Source organism: Chrysemys picta, chromosome 3, assembly GCF_011386835.1.
Source record: "Chrysemys picta bellii isolate R12L10 chromosome 3, ASM1138683v2, whole genome shotgun sequence".
Lineage (NCBI taxonomy): Eukaryota > Metazoa > Chordata > Testudines > Emydidae > Chrysemys > Chrysemys picta.
Genome location: NC_088793.1, coordinates 101,920,114 through 101,937,704, shown reverse-complemented (window position 1 = coordinate 101,937,704; position 17,591 = coordinate 101,920,114). Strand labels below are relative to the sequence as shown.

At 44.1% G+C, this 17,591-nt stretch overlaps 1 protein-coding gene across 5 annotated transcripts in view; it reads left to right on the top strand.

The window, feature by feature from the left end:
- Positions 1–17,591, top strand: part of SLC18B1 (solute carrier family 18 member B1) — a 125,836-nt gene that overhangs the window by 48,627 nt on the left and 59,618 nt on the right. Inside the window, exon 16 of one of the 5 annotated variants that reach the window (XR_010599665.1) lies at positions 544–675. The exons of 1 other annotated variant lie outside the window; for it this stretch is intronic. Coding sequence is in view for 2 of the 4 variants with exons in the window: in XM_065588661.1 (XP_065444733.1) it covers positions 544–667 (124 nt within the window). In the remaining 2 variants the exon portion in view is untranslated. Of the gene's footprint in view, positions 1–543; positions 1,723–17,591 lie in introns of those variants that run through there. 3 more of the 5 variants (XR_010599664.1, XM_065588660.1, XM_065588661.1) reach the window with 3 other exon arrangements.

The window sequence follows — 17,591 nt, the reverse complement described above, 5'->3', positions numbered from 1 at the left end:
TATGTAGGTTCTATGGCAAAGCCAGGACCTAAGAAATATTCACTATTACAATGCAGGAAACCTGCTCAAAGGGTAAAATAAATAGGATTATTATTTATCATTTGTTTTTATTTGAACTCTGAGTGGTGAGTTATTACAATAGTCCTCTTTATTCAGTGCTAGTAATACATTTTTGGTAACTAGGTAAAAGTCAAAAGTCCAATAAATGTAAACTGGCATTCCTTGTTATCAGGTTGTAACAGATTCTGTGATGTCACAGTGTAATTTATGTAGTGCAAATATGAAATAGAAATATTTCTAAGATGAGGGAGTAGCTTCATTCTAATAGATATTAGGCTGCATTTAAGGGAAAATAGTTCCAATAACTTTATAACTCTGTGTTAAAACAATAACTGTTTAAAAAAAAATAAAACTACTGAACAAACAAACCCATAAGAAAAAATATCAAAGTTGAACTTGAAAGTCTTCAAAGAAGGACTTTCAGACCTTCTAATTTCAAATCCTTGCTTTTTAAGCCATTCCTGTCTTTGTCCCATTGCACAGGTTACTAGAATTGGGAAAGGATGATAAAGAAAAGGAAGCTGTCAAATTGTTTTCTGTTATTATAGCACTTGAAGTCCCACAAACACATGAGAATTGTGCGTTCTGTATTGGAAATGGTCATTAGAACTGCATTGAGCTCTGCAAGATCCATGCTTCTTCCAGAGATATGGTGGAGACTAAAAAGCAGAGCACAGGACTATGGGAGTTATAAAAACAACGCAAAAATTATGGGATGGAACAAGCATTATGGGATGGAGAAATGGTGTAGGCCTCTATTTGAGGAGCCTCTGAACTCTTATCAGAGGCATTCTGCTTCGATAGACCTCTGTGTACTAGACACTGACTTTCAAGGACTATAGATCCCATGGTGGGTGTCCCCTGGAACTGGACTGGGCTTCCCGCATCAGAAACTGAGAGTTGCTGCTCCTTTTTGGGGTTTGGGCAAAGAAAAGCTGTGATGGAGCCCTTTTGTTGAATTGCAGGGGTTGAAGATACGTGACCAGGGTTAAGACTGAGCTACTGTTGACAATATGCTAGTGCTGGGCCCCAGCTCACAGACTTTCTTCCCAGCTAGGCATTAAGAGCAGAAGCTGGAGATTGTTGGTTGCACAGAAGAACTAAATTTGACGCTCAGATGATTCGAGGAAAGAGTGAGTTGCCCTGAGGCCATGCTCTGTGTTGAAGATGCAGTGTTAAGGCTATGTGGCTACATTTAAGTCTAAGAAGAAAAGAGGGAGGGATTCATTGTATGATCAGATTCACAGGCTATTGCTCTCTGATACAACCATCTATAGTACTAGCTATTACTGTGCAATCTAAACTGATCACAGTTCAAAATCACCTCACTCCTTTTTATTTCAACTGGATCGCCTTTTCCAGATTTACAGAGCACTGGCCTGAACTCCAGCACGCCAATGCACGAAAGAGAGCCCAGGACTATAAACTTAACGGAGACTCTGCACTCAGGAATGGGGTGGATCTGTGTATAATGCTAAGATGTTTGTTGGTTAGGTTTAGGTTGCTGTTGAAATCTGCAGCTATTAGCTAAACTATAGAAGTGCTACCTACTGACCTCTTAAAGTTAAAATAATTAATCCTGCTTTAATCTACTGCATTTGCCATTGTATGTTGCTCGGATAACTTTTAAATAAAATTTTCTATTTTGGGTATTTATTGCCTGTATAAATATTTATTCTTTTTGTTCCTGGAGACAACTGAGGCATATCTGTAGGGGTGTACAGTATGTGTTTCTCTGGAGGCACCACCAACTATAAATATTCATGAGAGTAAGAGGACTTCTGCAGAGAGGTGACTAGAGGATTTCCACCTAATTCCCCATCTCAGCTGGGACCCCCCTTGAATCTCCATTATCCTTAATGACATAAGGCACCCAGGCAACAGGTGTGAGTTGCCTGCTCCCGAGTAACCTAGGAAGGTAAAGAGGCTTGTGAACTTGACTCCTAGTTCCTAGGAATCCATGGGCGAATCATTGGTATCCCACAAAGCACTGTGAAAATGTTGCATAAGGCATTGCACCAAATGGTGACACAGGACACACTGGGATACCTCTCAATAGTGCACCACTTTTTCCATAGCCGCCACTGCTCTTGGTTGGTATGTGCAGGGCCATTGCAAGCAGCCAAGCATGCATACATCCAAGGGATATACAAATGTTGGCAGTACATCAGTGAAACTTGGTACAGTAGACATAGCCTTAGTTTCCTATCTGTAAAATGAGGAAGATAATGCTACATCACAGGAGTGTAGAAATGATTAATTTTGGCTTATAAAGTGCTAACATTCACCAAAATGCACCCAAAACCTCTAACAACTTGGCAATCCATTGACTCCCAAATTCCCAGCTTATTTTGACAAATGACTCTTGAAAACATTTTTAAACATTGATAACTACACCGATCCCAGCACAAGTGGAAGATTCGCCTCTGTCTTGGATCATAAAATGAGTCATTTGGATTTGGAGGCCCATCAAAGCATCATGTTGTGTAAAAATGTTTTTAAAATCTTTGGGCTGGCCCTGTTCAAAGAGATGTGATCACAATGGACAGGAAACAGTGATGTCTCTTGAAGGAAGGGCCAAAAATATTTCACATGCTTGTACAAATGTACAGTGAGGAATGAGTATTCCCAGGGTGTTCTGAGCATTTCCAGGTATTGTCTATGAGATTATATATACTTAGAGCAAATTGTTGTTGTTGTTGTTGTTTGTTGTGTTTTCATGTTAGCGGACATGAAAATTAAAAACGCATGCAGACTTTTTTCAATATTATGACCTGAGTGAAATCTTGTTATGGGTTAAGCTAAAGCCTCATTTAAGATTTGATTGGTGTGAAGGCACCCTTCAGTTAACGTAACTGTAAGGAAAAGCCCCCACCTAAAACAAAAGGAATATTTGAACCTGCCCAGGAGCTTTTGCAGAAGTGTGTGTGTGTGTGTGTGTGTGTGTGTGTGTGTGTGTGTGTGTGTGTGTGTGTGTGAGAGAGAGAGAGAGAGAGAGAGAAATTGGCAGAACAGAGGATCGGTGCAAGCCATGTGAACAGCCAGAAGGAGCTGCTGCAAGTCTGGTGTCTGACCTTGGAAGAAGTTTGTGGGTCAGGGAGAAGGTTGAAAAGTGTGGTTTGTTTTGATGCTGTGAGCAAAGAAGCAGTTTCCTGTTTGATTCCTTCTGTGTTCAGAGACACAGGACTTTAGACTTTCTTTGGAAATTATCAAAACTGTATCAAAGAAACACCTGACTATCCCCAATTTCTACTCCTAACCACAATCATCCACTAGACCCTAATTTTTTGGCTAGCTGTTTGAATCAAAATAGGTAAGTGTTCAGAGTGGGATCCAGTTTCCAAGGAGTGAGATTGTGAACTAGTATAACTGTTGAACCAAGTTGAAGCAAATGATGGCAGCACTCTCAGAAATTAAAGATGGCCAAAAAGAATTAAAGCAAGACCTAAAACAAGATCTGGAGGTTTCCCAGAAAAGCCTCAGAGGGACTTGCGGGCTGAGCTGAAATCCCTGTTGGAGCAGCAATTACAAAGTGCTTGGACAGACTGGGAAACACAACTGCAACACACTCAGGCTGGAATAGTAGAATGGATGGCCACCAACAAGAAGTTTTACCAAGAAATAGTGGTCACCAAACCAGGCTTTAGCCAATTTGGAACCTGCTAACCGAGAAGAGTTGAAGCAAGGACTTAAGGAGCTGAAAATTTAGATCCTGAAGGAAATCAAAGGATCACAGACCCCAGGGGAAGGCAGCCACCAGGATGAGGACTTATTCAACTCCTTTGGCTGGCTCAAGACTTGACACTTACAATAGCTTTTTACCCCATTTGTAACCCACAAAGGCCCAGAGGGGAGAGATTGGGCTGTGTCAGCTCGAATAAGGCAAGAGCTATCTCTGAGGGAAGAACTCCTGGGAGGCTTATTTGGCTCAATTAGACATTGTAGCTCAAATTGATGGCTGGAAGGGACTGAAAGGGGGATTACGAGCAGCCAACTTGGGTGACCTGTCATGGCATTCTTGCATGCAAGCCAGACCAAGGAAGGGTTGTATCACCATCTGACCTGTAACACCCTGCTGCTGGAGCTCCCAGCCTGGGATGCTCACAACTAGCCTTCAAGCATGTAGGTCACATCCTAAGTGTCTGGGTGCTAGACAGCCCTGGTTTAGCAGCTCCGACTTCAGTAGCCTGTCTACAACCCCGCTGCCCCACTCTGGCTTCCACCAGCCTTGGTTACAACTAGCAAAATGACCCCCACACACTCCTAGTCCCAAACTTCCCCAAGCTGTGTGCCCTGAAGCATCCCCTCCTCACTTGGACTACTCAGAGAAATAAGTTTCATTGCTTGTTTAAAGTGACAAAAGCATGTTGCAGCTTATTAAATATCTGGTGTAAATATGCCCTTCCCTACAACCACAGTACTGAGTTGGTTTATAATAACCATAAAACACATTGATTAACGATAGGACATAAGTTAAGTGATGCCAAGTAAAAGATATAAAAGTGGAGATGGTTATAAGCAAAGTGAAAACATGCATCTTAAAATCTAAAACTTAATCTAGCGAGGTGCAAACCTTGTTCAAAATGGCTTTTTTTTCCCCCTCAGGACCTTGCACAGCAGTACAAGCTGCTGGCTTCCCTTCCCTAGGTGGAAGATCTTTGACTGAGCAGATTTCTCACCTACATTCAGTTTCCAGAGACTTCAACCAGCGAGGGGGTTGAAGTACCCATCTTTTCAGCTTGCAAGAGCTCTGGCCAGTTAAGTTTGTCTAGTGATGGATGCATAAATGGCTTTCTGTCTTTGCTAACAGAATGTTGGGAATCATTAAGAAAGGGATAGCTAATATGACAGAAAATATATTGCCCCTATATAAATCCATAGTATGCCCACATCTTGAATACTGTGTGCAGATGTGGTCATCCTAGCTCAAAAAAGATATATTGGAATTGGTAAAGGTTCAGAAAAGAGCAACAACAATGATTGGGGTATGTAACAGCTTCTATCCGAGGAGAGATTAATTAGATTGGGACTTTTCAGCTTGGAAAAGAGATATCTAAGGAGGGGTATGATTTGAGGTCTATAAAATCATGACTGGTGTGGAGAAAATAAATAAGGATGTGTTATTTACTTCTTCACATAACACAAGAACTAGGGGTCAGCAAACGAAATTATTAGACAGCAAGTTTAAAACAAAAGGAAGTATTTCTTCACACAATGCACAGTCAACCAGTGGAACTCCTTGCCAGAGGATGTTGTGAAGGTAAGACTATAAAGGGTTTTTTTTTTTTTTTTTTTATAAACTAGATAATATCATGGAGGATAGGTGCATCAATGGCTATTAGCCAGGATGGGCAGGGATGGTGTCCCTAGCTTCTGTTTGCCAGAAGCTGGGAATAGGCAACAGGGGATTGATCACTTCAGTGATTACCTGTTCTGTTCATTCCCTCGGGGGCACCTGGCATTGGTTGCTGTCGAAAGACAGCATACTGGGCTACATGGACCTTTGGTCTGACCCAGTGTGGTTGTTCTGATGTTTTTATCTCTCTCAAAGTTCAATGACTTTATTTCAAGAGACAGGATGGTCTCACATTGTTCTTCCCTTCCTGTAGGCTTCCCATCCTCCTGTATATAAATAAGGCTTCCATTGTTTTAATTCCACCATGCATAATTTACATATGACAGGTAAATAACTAATGTTCCCTGCTGTCTGGGAGAGACCTGTCTCCCTCTGTTTAGACACAGACTGTAACATCTAAAATTAATGAATATTCATGATTCCCAATAGAGTTAATACATCCATTTTACAATGCTATTAATCACTAGTGTGCCATAGGCTTCCATAAAGCCTCATTCCAATACTTTGTATACTATATTAGTGTATTATAAATCAGCTGATTATCACTTGAGGTTCAGTTCTCTTTTCTCCCCCCCCCCTCCCCATCCCACCCCCCCGCCTGCATTTTATAGACCAGTAAATCTTTGAAATGTATTTTTTGAAAAGCAAAACCCAGACCAAGCTTCTCTATCCTGCTGGGATGTGGATCCCATGCTGTCTCTTCCCCCACTTGTTAGATTGATTTGATTTGTTTACCTTATGTAAATGGTCCTTCATTGTCTCTGCCTGATGACTGGGTTGGTCAGAAGAGGAAATTCTCATTCCTTTGTCTAGGGCAGACCTGTTTACCAACTCCCCCTGACCTGAGTGGTTTAAACACATCTTAGTCGTCATTCCCATAAAAATCAAAACGCTTAATACATACCACGTATATACATAATGCAAGAATATTAATGATCAGTGAGTTATTAGTTTTCCAGTGACCTATTACATGACACCTTTTAGATACAGATTATATAACCACACTGAATTAAGGTACACTGAATTGGTCAAGCCAGCTAAAACTCATTACCTGATACCAATGAACCTCTGGCTCTAGGTTTCTCTTAGGGTCACATCTTCCCCCTTACAAAGCTGCAGGAGAATTAGCCAATGACTGAACTGGAGGCAGCAGGTCAGAACTGTCTTACCTGACCAGGGCATCTGCTACCATATTTTTTCACCTTTATATAGAAGAAACCTATTTTTGTCACCTTTTGTCAGTTTACAGTCTCCAGGACATATCAGAGAGAATCTATAATTTCATCTACAGATATTAGAGGGGTAGCGGTGTTAGTCTGAATCTGTAAAGAGCAACAGAGGGTCCTCTGGCTCCTTTAAGACTAACAGAAGTATTGGGAGCATAAGCCCTTACCCACGAAAGCTTATGCTCCCAATACTTCTGTTAGTCTTAAAGGTGCCACAGGACCCTCTGTTGCTCTTCATCTACAGAGTTATTAAACATTTCAGTGACATTGATGACAAGTGTGGGGTTAGCTTTCAAATGATATACTACCTGTCACCTTTTAGATAAATATCATGACACCAGTGTGTGAGGTGCAGTGAGTATGTCAGGCCTGACAAGAATTGCTGAGACAGAGTAGTGAATCCCAAATGAGCCTGTATGTCACAGTGACCCAGCTCTGATTTTGCTACACATCAAAGAGGTTTAAAGTTGAAATATTATATAGGAGGTGGGAGAAACCACTGCACAAAGGATACAAGAAATGTAAAGAAGAAAGTGAGCTTTGGGATAAACAGTTAATATCAGGAGCTTTCACTAAGACTTTACTGAAAGAGAGGACACAACACGATTGTTTAAATGAATTTGTGCTTGCTCTTTATTTCACTGGACAACCGCTGTTAATTGCAGAGGGACCTATTGATGACATTGTGTGGCAATACTGTCCAGCAGCAAAAACCCTTCCTAATGCAGACGACCTCACTCATAAGTATCTGAAAGAAAACTATGATGTTTTAGTATCTAAACAGATGGAATGAATTGATAGAACTGTGACGTCTAGTTTGGGGGGGGGGGGGGGGTTTTTTTTTTTGACTAGTCTCCCGATGCTTTGGACTGTCTGACTCTTGGCCCTTTTTTTTTTTATTATTTCAAAGAGTATAAACCTGCATTGTTTTGTGTTGATGTGATGTTCATCCCCCCTCTGATAGCCATTTTGTCAATACAGCAATAACTGACATGTTTGATATGTACCATGTAACTTGGGAAAATGTGGCCACAACTAACAGCTTCTGCTTCCTACATGGCTAAGTTTGCACAGGAGATTAAACTCCATCAGAAACCACAGTTGCTACATATTACCTGTCTTGCTCATCTAATTAAAGTTGTGTTGGCAGCAGCTACTGCTACAAAAGAAATGAAAGATGTGAAATCTTACATCACATGCGAACAAGCTGAAGGCTTTGTTTTACACAGTGCAAGACAAGTGTAGAGCTGACTGCTGATTACCTAGCCCAGTAGTTCTACATGGGTGGATGAGCTTGCCCTTCGCTGTCCGTCATGTAAATGATGTGTGGGTGGTGCTAATGCATATTCTAGATCACCCAGAGTTGTTTGGTTCTAAAGCAGAAACTCTGAATAGACTGGCCAATAACCAAAATGACTGCTAGATTTTGTTCACCAAGGTAATGTTCATTGTTGAAAACTTGGAATCACTGTGTGACACCCAGAAAACACTTGAGTTTTCTCTGACTACTGCCAACAGGTTTGCCAATACTGACATTTACCGGATCCTGACAACCAAAATCTCAGTTGAATTGAGTACAAAAGCTGAAGAAGAAACATACAGCGAGAGAACCTGCTGTATCTGAAAATCCTTCGGACCCTGGAACACGAGAAAAACCAAAAAAAGTGTTCAAAACCTTCAACACAATGCTCTGCAAGAAATGGGAGATGACTGTGACCTGTAATCTGAACACCAAAGTGTTTGTTGCTGTTTGGAATGTCATCCAGGTGTAGCACCACTTTCTCAAGGTGAATTTTTTGCAGCAGACTTCTACTATTATGCCAGAGTGTTTCAACCGTTTGCCACTAAAGATGAAATTCCAGATCTGAAAGGGGAATTTACTACTTACAAATATACCTAACCCTGACAATGTGAAACTGGATGTGTTGGCTTTTTGGAACAGTCATCAAGACATACTTCTCAACTTCAGCCAAGTGGAAAAGAAAGCACCCTGTATCTATTGCTGCAGAACACTTATTTTCAAAGTTGGACTACCTCCAAGACAGCAAGCTCAACATGAGTGAGGACACCCTGAAGAAAATTACGTGAGTATACACAAACCAGAATTTCTGGAAAAACAACTGTGAAAGACACATACCTTTGTAAATTTAAAAAGAGTTTCAATTATACTATAGTAAAATATGGTGTATATTATGAAAGTCCTTTCTTTCTTTCATCCTGGTGTTGATTTTTTGGAAAATTAACACCTGATAAAAATAAAATCTGAAAACACTGAATACTAGTTATGATCTTAAAACTGCTGGACATTTGGGGTTGCAAATATCTTAGCCAAGCTAAGGGAGAACTTCTATTGAGTAAAATGCAGGCAGGATATAGAAAATTGGTGCAGGAAATGTGATGCTTGTATTGCAAAGAAGGGTCCCCCTAAAACTGGGAGAGCCCCTTTGCAGCAGTATCTTGTGAGGGCAGCAATAGTGAGCATTGCCATTGCCATTTTTGGGCCCTTGCCTGATTCAGAGACTAGCAATCAATAATTGCTAGTAGCTATGGACAACTTCACAAAATGGCTGAGACAGTAGCAGGGGCCCTCGTGAATGAATCCTTCACCCCATTTGGAGCCCTGGGTGAGTTAAAGGAGATACTTTGGATTCAAAATGTTTCAACAGGTCTGTGAGCTTCTAGGGATCCATAAAACTCTCACCATCCTAACAGACCCAAAGTCTGATGGGAGGGTGGAAAGGTTCAATAGGACTTCGGGAGTTCAGTTGGCTACTTTGTGGAACAGAATCAAAGGAATTGGGACCAGTGTATCCCATTCCTTTGGACTGCTTATAGAACAGCTGTCAATGAGTTCAAAGTGTGTAGCACTCATGGTTGGGTATGAGCTAAGGACCCAGCAAACCTCTTGTATGGAGTTCCTGAAGAGGAACAAAGAGATCTGGACTATGTAGAAACCCTACAATCCCAAACTGAAAAAAATCACACTTTTGCTAGGAAAAATTTGAAGATCGCCTCTGACAAAATGGAAAGGTTCTATGATGTAAGGTCATGTGGGGAAACTTTTAAGACGGGACCTGGTCTTGTTCCATAATCCTACAAGAGCCAAGGGTAGGAGCCCTAAACTGGATAAACAGTGGGAGGGACCCTGTACAGTAGTGACCTGAATACACAAAGTAGTGTAAAGGAACAGTTGTGTCCCAGGATGAAACCCAAAGTTATCCATAAAAACCATCTAAAGAGGTATTGGGGGACAGGATATCAGCATGACTGCCCCCTGAAACTGAGAATGTATGTGCAGAAGTTGAGGTTGGGAAAGTTGTGAGGGGGCTGTCCTAGCCAGCCAGTTCCACAGAAACAAATAACACACGTTAGGAACATTCTGTAAGGAAGTCCAGGTAGAGAAAAGACCCAAGAGATTTGGGTGGGAATAAAATTCTTTTGAGCGGGGGATGTGAAGAAAGCCTGACAGAAACACACTGTACATACTTGTAGATAGTTAACCCAATATAATTTTTCATTTGTTAAATTGTTTTTCTCTCTGTTTGGGTCATATAAAGTGTCACCATTTTAAACACCATCAGGCTGATGGATGGCGTTATAACAGAGGGCATGGTTATACTGAGAGATATGGTGACTGCCTGAATCACAAACCTTTGAGACTGGATATGAATAGAGTAAGTATAAGTTAATCACAAGCCAAAAGGGGCTGTGAACCTGCCTGGGAGTTTCGGGCGTAGTGGTAGGAGAGGTTTTGCTGAGTATTGATTAAATAAGGGTGCCTGGGTGTAGGCAGAAAAGAGGTCAAAGCCACACAGAGAGCCTGAACAAGCAGCTGGAAGCATAGTGTATGGCCCTGGAAGAAAACTTAGAAGAGTTTTTGGGTCGGGGGGCAGGCTGAAAAGAGCCATGAGCGAAAGACGCTGTTTCCTGCTATTTGATTCTTTCTGCGTTCAGAGAGAGACAGATATTTGTACATCTTTGTAAATGAACAAAACTGCATCAAAAAAATCCCTATCACCAATTTTTCCTCCTAACTGAAACAATTTACTAATTTTTGGCTAGCCGCTAAGGTTAAAAGGAGTGACAGTATTTATAAAGAGCCTGGGGCATCAAGGCATGAGTTTGACATACCATGTGATTTGGATCCTGAACCAAAGGGTGACTTTTTTGAAAAGTTGCTGTGGGCATAATAAAAGCAAGAAAGCCCCTTTGTGGTCTCTTCCGCCCCCCCACACCCACCCCGCCCCTGTTTAGGCCTGAAAGGGAATAAAAGATTGTGGCTATTCATCTTGTCACATGTCAGTGTCAAGTGCCAATCCCAAATTACAATTTATAAATATTTGTAACAGTTTTGATCATTTTCCTTTTTTAAATATAGGAAGAGTCCACATGCTAGTGTAGTGAATCCATATTTTCTATAACAATACATGCTTAACTTCTTAAAGTTATATATCAGCATAGAAAGTTCATAGCCAATTCTACCAGCTGACTCTGTGCCAGCTGACTGTGACTTTTTAGAATTACTACTAAGGGTCCATAATGGGAGCAGATGGTTGACTCTTGTGAGCTGCCTACAAACCCTGTGTGGGTAGTGCTCAGGGTAGTTTCTAGGAACTGCAGGTTCGATTCTTCTCTGACCTATGCTGGCTTTACATGAGTGTAACTCCATGGGCTTCAGTGGAATTAATCCTGATCTGTCAGAAAAAGTGAGAAGAGAATCAGGTCCTAAAAGTGAAGGATGGATGCAAAGAAGCTGTTGTCTGAGAAAGATCACTAGACTGAGGTGGGCAAGAAATGGGGAGAGGGCTGAATTGTAATCATGGAGGGCCTTTTGATGCAAGGAAGCTACAGCTATAAGGGTGGCAGTGATGGTATATGGAAAGTGTTCATCTCCCTGAACAGATTGTTTTGATTGTTCCTCTCTGCCTTAAAAATGGAGGCTTGGTTTACTGTTTCTTCCTTTCACAGCTCTAATCCCTCTCTGTGCAGCTTTTCCTTATTTGTGCCTCTTGCTTCACCTACGCCAACATTCTATCCTTGTCCCTCTGCTGAACTGAGGATCACCATCACTGCCTCTTCCCATGTTGTTGTCATGTGGTTGTTGGAGGGGCAGCTTCTGTAACAGTTTTTGTTCTTGTATTTTGCTTTGCTGGAGGCAGATATGCAGAGGAACCTTCTAACCTCACAGTTTTAGGCTGCTCCAATTCTGTAGGAGGAATGCGATAAGGGGAAAATAATATCACTGCTCAGTCACGGTGTGCGGCATATGATAGGCTATCCAAATACATAGCTGCAGGGACGGATGTTGACTTTTGTTCTTTGTGACTGGGAAAGGATTTTAAAGTTTCTTAATCTCACTATAAGAAAATCATTCTATTCTGTCATGATGTTAGGGTTGCCAACTTTCTAATTGCACAAAACTGAACACCCCTTCCCCACCTCTTCTCTGAGGCCATGCACCTGCTTGCTCCATCCCCCCTCCCTCTATCACCTCGCTCTCCCCAGTGAGGTGACAAAATTTGCAGAGGATACAAAACTACTCAAGATAGTTAAGTCCCAGGCAGACTGTGAAGAGCTACAAAGGGATCTCACAAAACTGGGTGACTGGGTAACATAATGGCAGATGAAATTCAGTGTTGATAAATGCAAAGTAATGCACATTGGAAAACATAATCCCAACTATACATATAAAATGATGGGGTCTAAATTAGCTCTTACCACGCAAGAAAGAGATCTTGAGTGGTAACACCACCCTCAGCAAGTTTGCAGATGACACTAAACTGGGAGGAGTGGTAGATATGCTGGAGGATAGGGATAGCATACAGAGGGGCCTAGACAAATTAAAGGATTGGACAAAAAGCAATCTGAGGTTCAACACGCAGAAGTGCAGAGTCCTGCACTTAGAATGGAAGAATCCCATGCACTGCTACAGACCAGGAACTGAGTGGCTAGGCAGCAGTTCTGCAGAAAAGGACCTAGGGGTTACAGTGGACAAGAAGCTGGAGATGAGTCAACAGTATGCCCTTGTTGTCAAGAAGGCGAACAGCATTTTGGGCTATATAAGTAGGAGCATTGCCAGCAGATCGAGGGACGTGATCATTCCCCCCTATTCGGCATTGGTGAGGCCTCATCTGGAGTACTGTGTCCAGTTTTGGGCCCCACACTACAAGAAGGATGTGGAAAAATTGTAACGAGTCCATCGGAGGGTAACAAAAATGATTAGGGGGCTGGAGCACATGATTTATGAGGAGAGGCTGAGGGAACTGGGATTATTTAGTCTGCAGAAGAGAAGAATGAGGGGGGATTTGATGGCTGCTTTCAACTACCTGAAAGGGGGTTCCAAAGAAGATGGATCTAGACTGTTCTCGGTGGTAGCAGATGACAGAACAAGGAGTAATGGCCTCAAGTTGCAGTGGGGGAGGCTTAGGTTGGATATTAGGAAACACTATTTCACTAGGAGGGTGGTGAAGCACTGGAATGGATTACGTAGGGAGGTGGTGGAATCTCCTTCCATAGAGGTTTTTAAGGTCAGGCTTGACAAAACCCTGGCTGGAATGATTTAGTTGGGGATTGGTCCTGCTTTGAGCAGGGGGTTGGATTAGATGACCTCCTGAGGTCCCTTCCAGCCATGATATTCTATGATTCTATGATCTTGGAGACATTGGATAGTTCTCTGAAAAAATCTGCTCAATGTGCAGTGGCAGTTAAAAAAGCGAACAGAATTTTGGGACTCATTAGGAAAGGGATAGATAAGAAGACAGAAAATATCATAATGCCTCTATATAAATCCATGGTACGCCCACATTTTGAATACTGGGTGCAGATGTGGTCACCCCATCTCAAAAAGATATATTGGAATTGGAAATGGTTCAGAAAAGGGCAACAAAAATGATTAGGGGTATGGAACACCTTCCATATGAGGAAAAATTAATAACACTGGGACTTTTCAGCTTGGTAAAGAGACGACTAAGGGGGGGGGGAGATATGCTAGAGGACTATAAAATCATGACTTGTGTGGAGAAAGTAAATAAGGAAGTGTTATTTACTCCTTCTCATAACACAAGAACTAGGGGTCAGCAAACTAAATTAATAGGCAACAAGTTTAAAACAAAAGGAAGTATTTCTTCACACAATGCACAGTCAACCAGTGGAACTCCTTGCCAGAGGATATTGTGAAGGCCAAGACTATAATAGGGTTAAAAAAAGAACTAGATAAGCTCATGGGGGATAGGTCCATCAATGGCTATTGGCCAGGATGGGCAGGGATGATGTCCCTGCGCTCTGTTTGCCAGAAGCTGGGAATGGGCGACAGGATAGCTCACTTGATGATTACTTGTTCTGTTCATTCCCTCTGGGGCACCTGGCATTGGCCACTGTCAGAAGACAGGATACTGGGCTAGATGGACCATAAGTCTGACCCAGTCTGGTTGTTCTTATTTATTTTTAATATTTATTGTGGCAAGTGGAGTGTCCTTGCTTGAAATCTCACCCTCACTCACTTTCACCAGGCTGGGCAGGGGATTGGGATGTAAACTCTGGGGTGGGGCCAGGGATGAAGGGTTTGGGATGTGGGAGAGGGCTCCAGGCTGGGGCAGGGAGTTATGGTGTGGGGGATGGAGGGGTGAGGACTCTAGCTGGGGGTGCAGGATCTGGGGTGGGGCTGGGGATGAGGGGTTTAGGGTGCAGGTGGGGCTCCGGGCTGGAGCCAAGGGATTTGGAGTGTGTGTGGGGTGGGCTCTGGGTTGAGGATGGGGGGGGGTTGGAGTGAAGGAGGGGGCTCAGGGCTGGGGCAGGGGGTTGGGGTGCCAGGTCCCAGTGGCACTTACTGCGGTTCCCAGGCCTCTTGCTCTTGTTAAGCATCCTGTAGGTTTTCTCGAGCAAGGGCTAGAGAGTCTTTGAGGGTATTTTGCAAATTGGTTACAAAGTCCAAAATGTTAGTTCCTAGAGAAGATGTAACTCCCTCCCATTGCTGCTTCACCAACTATAATGGCCCTGTAGTGGGGCAGCTGAACCCACTCCCACAGAAAAGGGGTTAAAAGGCAACCCTGGAGAGGGCTGCAGCAGGGAAAGGCTAGGCTGATTGGGGGAGGAGCCACATCTGGGGCCATGCCCCAATCAGGCCACAGCTAGCCCTACAAAAGGGCTGTGAGCCAGGAGCTCAAACACAGACTCTTTCCAGTTTCTGAGAGAGAAGGACTGGGCTGGCTGGGAGTTGAGAAGGGTACCTGAGGTGGAGCAGTGCTGGGGAAGGGCAGAGGGAGGTAGGGAGCTCTAGCCTGGTAAAACCCCAGGCTGCAGGCCTTGCTAAAAGGCCAAAAAGGTAGTGGGGCTGGAAAGTGCCAGGAAGTTAGTTCCTGACTCCGTAAGGATGTCGGTGGGCCAACCTACCCTGGCAAAAATGTCTGCCAATGCCCGGCTCATGCTTTTAGTCCTGGTGTTGCTTAGAGCTACTGTTTCTGGCTATCGGGTGGCAAAATCCCTGAAGGTCAGTGTATATATAGCTTTCTTCTGGGTGTCGTCTTAGGGAAAGGACCCAGAATATTCACAGCTACACACTGAAATGGAACCTCAATTATGGGGAGTGGCTGGAGAGGGGCCTTGACCTGGTCTTGGGGCTTTCCCACCCTTTGGCACACCTCACAAGACCTGACATAGGTAGAAATGTCCCTGCCCATTTCCTCCCAGTGGAATGACTTCCCCAAACAGTCTTTGGTCCTATTCACCCCAGCATGGCCACTAGGGTGATCGTGGGCTAAGCTCAAGAGCTTTTTCCCTATACTTAGTTGGAACTACCAACTGTCTCTGGGATGCCAGTCCTCCTTGAGCCCACCAGGAAGGATCTCTTTGTATAAGAGTCGTCCTCCTACAACAAACCTGGACCTATTAGAAGAGCTGAGAGGCAGTGGGTCGCTCCGTGCCACAATCCAAGCTCCCTTGAGGCTCTATTCTGCTTCCTGCTCTGCCTGGAACTGCTCCCTTGATGCTGGAGACATTAGTTCCTCTCTGGGTTGTGGACTTGGGTTTGGTCCCACTGGAAGCGATGCAGGTGATGGGGATGAGTGTGTGTGTCTTCGTTGACTGTGAACCACTCTCTACTGGTGCAGGTTGTATTTCAGGCTCCAGTTGAGCTGATTGCGCCAGTTTAGCTGCTGCTGCTGCAGGTGCAGGCTCTGTGGCGCTCTTTGGTGCTGGCTCCCCTGACTCTGGTGGGGTTGCAAACATGGGCTCTGGTGCTGACTGCTCCACCAGTTCCAATCCTTGGGCTGGTTCTGGCTGGGTCCCAGGAACTGGATCTACAACCACTGCCATAGACTCTGGCCTGGGGTCTGGTTCCACCACCTCTGGCTGGGTCTCCGGGCTTATGGTATCAGGCGAGACAGTCTGGCTCCTTGTAGGAGGCTCAGGAATGGAGTTCGGTATGGAGGCCTGTTTAGCCTGGTTGCGGGTGACCATCCCCACCCTTTTTGTTAGCCTCACCTGGTTGGCTAAGTCTTCTCTCAGCAGCATGGGGATGGGATAATCAAAGATTGCAAAAGTCCATATTCCTGACCAGCCCTTGTACTGGACAGGCAACTTGGCAGTAGGCAAGTTAAGAGTTGGCCTTAAAGGGTTGCACTGTCAGCTTGGATAGCTGACACCTGTGCTCCAGTGTTGCTCTACACAGTAATCTTCCTCCTGCCCACACTCAGTTTCCCTTCAGTCTGGGGGTATTTGCAAGGCATTTGGGCCTGAAGACTCTCAGTGGGATCCCGGGGTGATGAGTTGCTGTTGGCTGGTGCTCTTGGGGCAGTTGGTCTTCACATGCCCCAGCTCATTATATTTATAACATTGCCAAGCTGACTGTGGGCTGGGGTGAGGTGGGTGGTTGGAGAGTAGGGTAGTGGGATGAGAGGGCATCTGAGGTCTCCCTTGCTGTGTGGAGGGCTCCTCCTTGTGAGATGGGGCCTGGGGCTGACCCCAATGGTGGGGTGTCGTCTCTGATTGCCCCTTCTCGTAATCCCACCAACTGCTAATAGCTTTCTTCTTCTCCGCCACTTTCACGCATTTGGCTCCAATCTCCCCGGCCTTAATTAAAGTTTTGGGCTTCCCATCTATGCCGTACCTTCCTATTTCCTCAGGAACACCCTCTAAGAACTGTTCCATTTGTATTAGGAGAGACAGATCTTCCCGAGATTTAACATTTGCTCCTGATATCCAGACATCCCAATTTTTTTACAATGTGGTAGGTGGGTTGGGAAAATGCCATGTCTGGTTTCCATCTTAGGGCTCTGAACAACTGACAGGCATGCTCGGGTGTTAGCCCCATCCTAATTCTGGCCTTTTGTTTAAAAAGCTCGTACTTGTTCATGTGTTCCTTAGGCATTTCAGCTGCCACCTCTGCTAAGGGTCCACTGAGATGTGGCCTCAGTACCACCATATACTGCTCTGTAGGCATGTTGTACCCAAAACAGGCCCTTTCAAAATTTTCTAAGAAGGCCTCTGTATCATCGTCTCCCTTGTATGTGGGGAATTTCTTGGAATGGGGAGTGGTACCTGGAGGACGATTACTAGGGCTATCTGGTTGACCCAGCTTAGCCCTTTCCAGCTCTAAGCGTTTCAGCTCTATCTTCGCTTCTAAGCACTTTGCCTCCATTTCTGCCTGCAAGTGCTTCACCTCTCTCCTCTCCTCCTCTTCCAAGCGCTTCATCTCTAGGAAGAAATTCCTGTCTTCTGCAGTTAGAACTCAGTCTGGGTTAAAGGCATCCTTCCATCCTGGCACCTGGATCTCGGGTTGGGGAGGGCTGACCATTCCTTTTGGGGGAATCTCAGGTCCCCCAACCCCTCCCTGAATTTCTGTCATGGAGCTGGATGTCTGGGCTTGATCTGGGTCTGTCTTCTCCATGGTGTGCTGCTTTGGGAAGACTGGTTGCTCTAGGGTTTCGGTGCCAGACCGCAACCTCATGCACAGG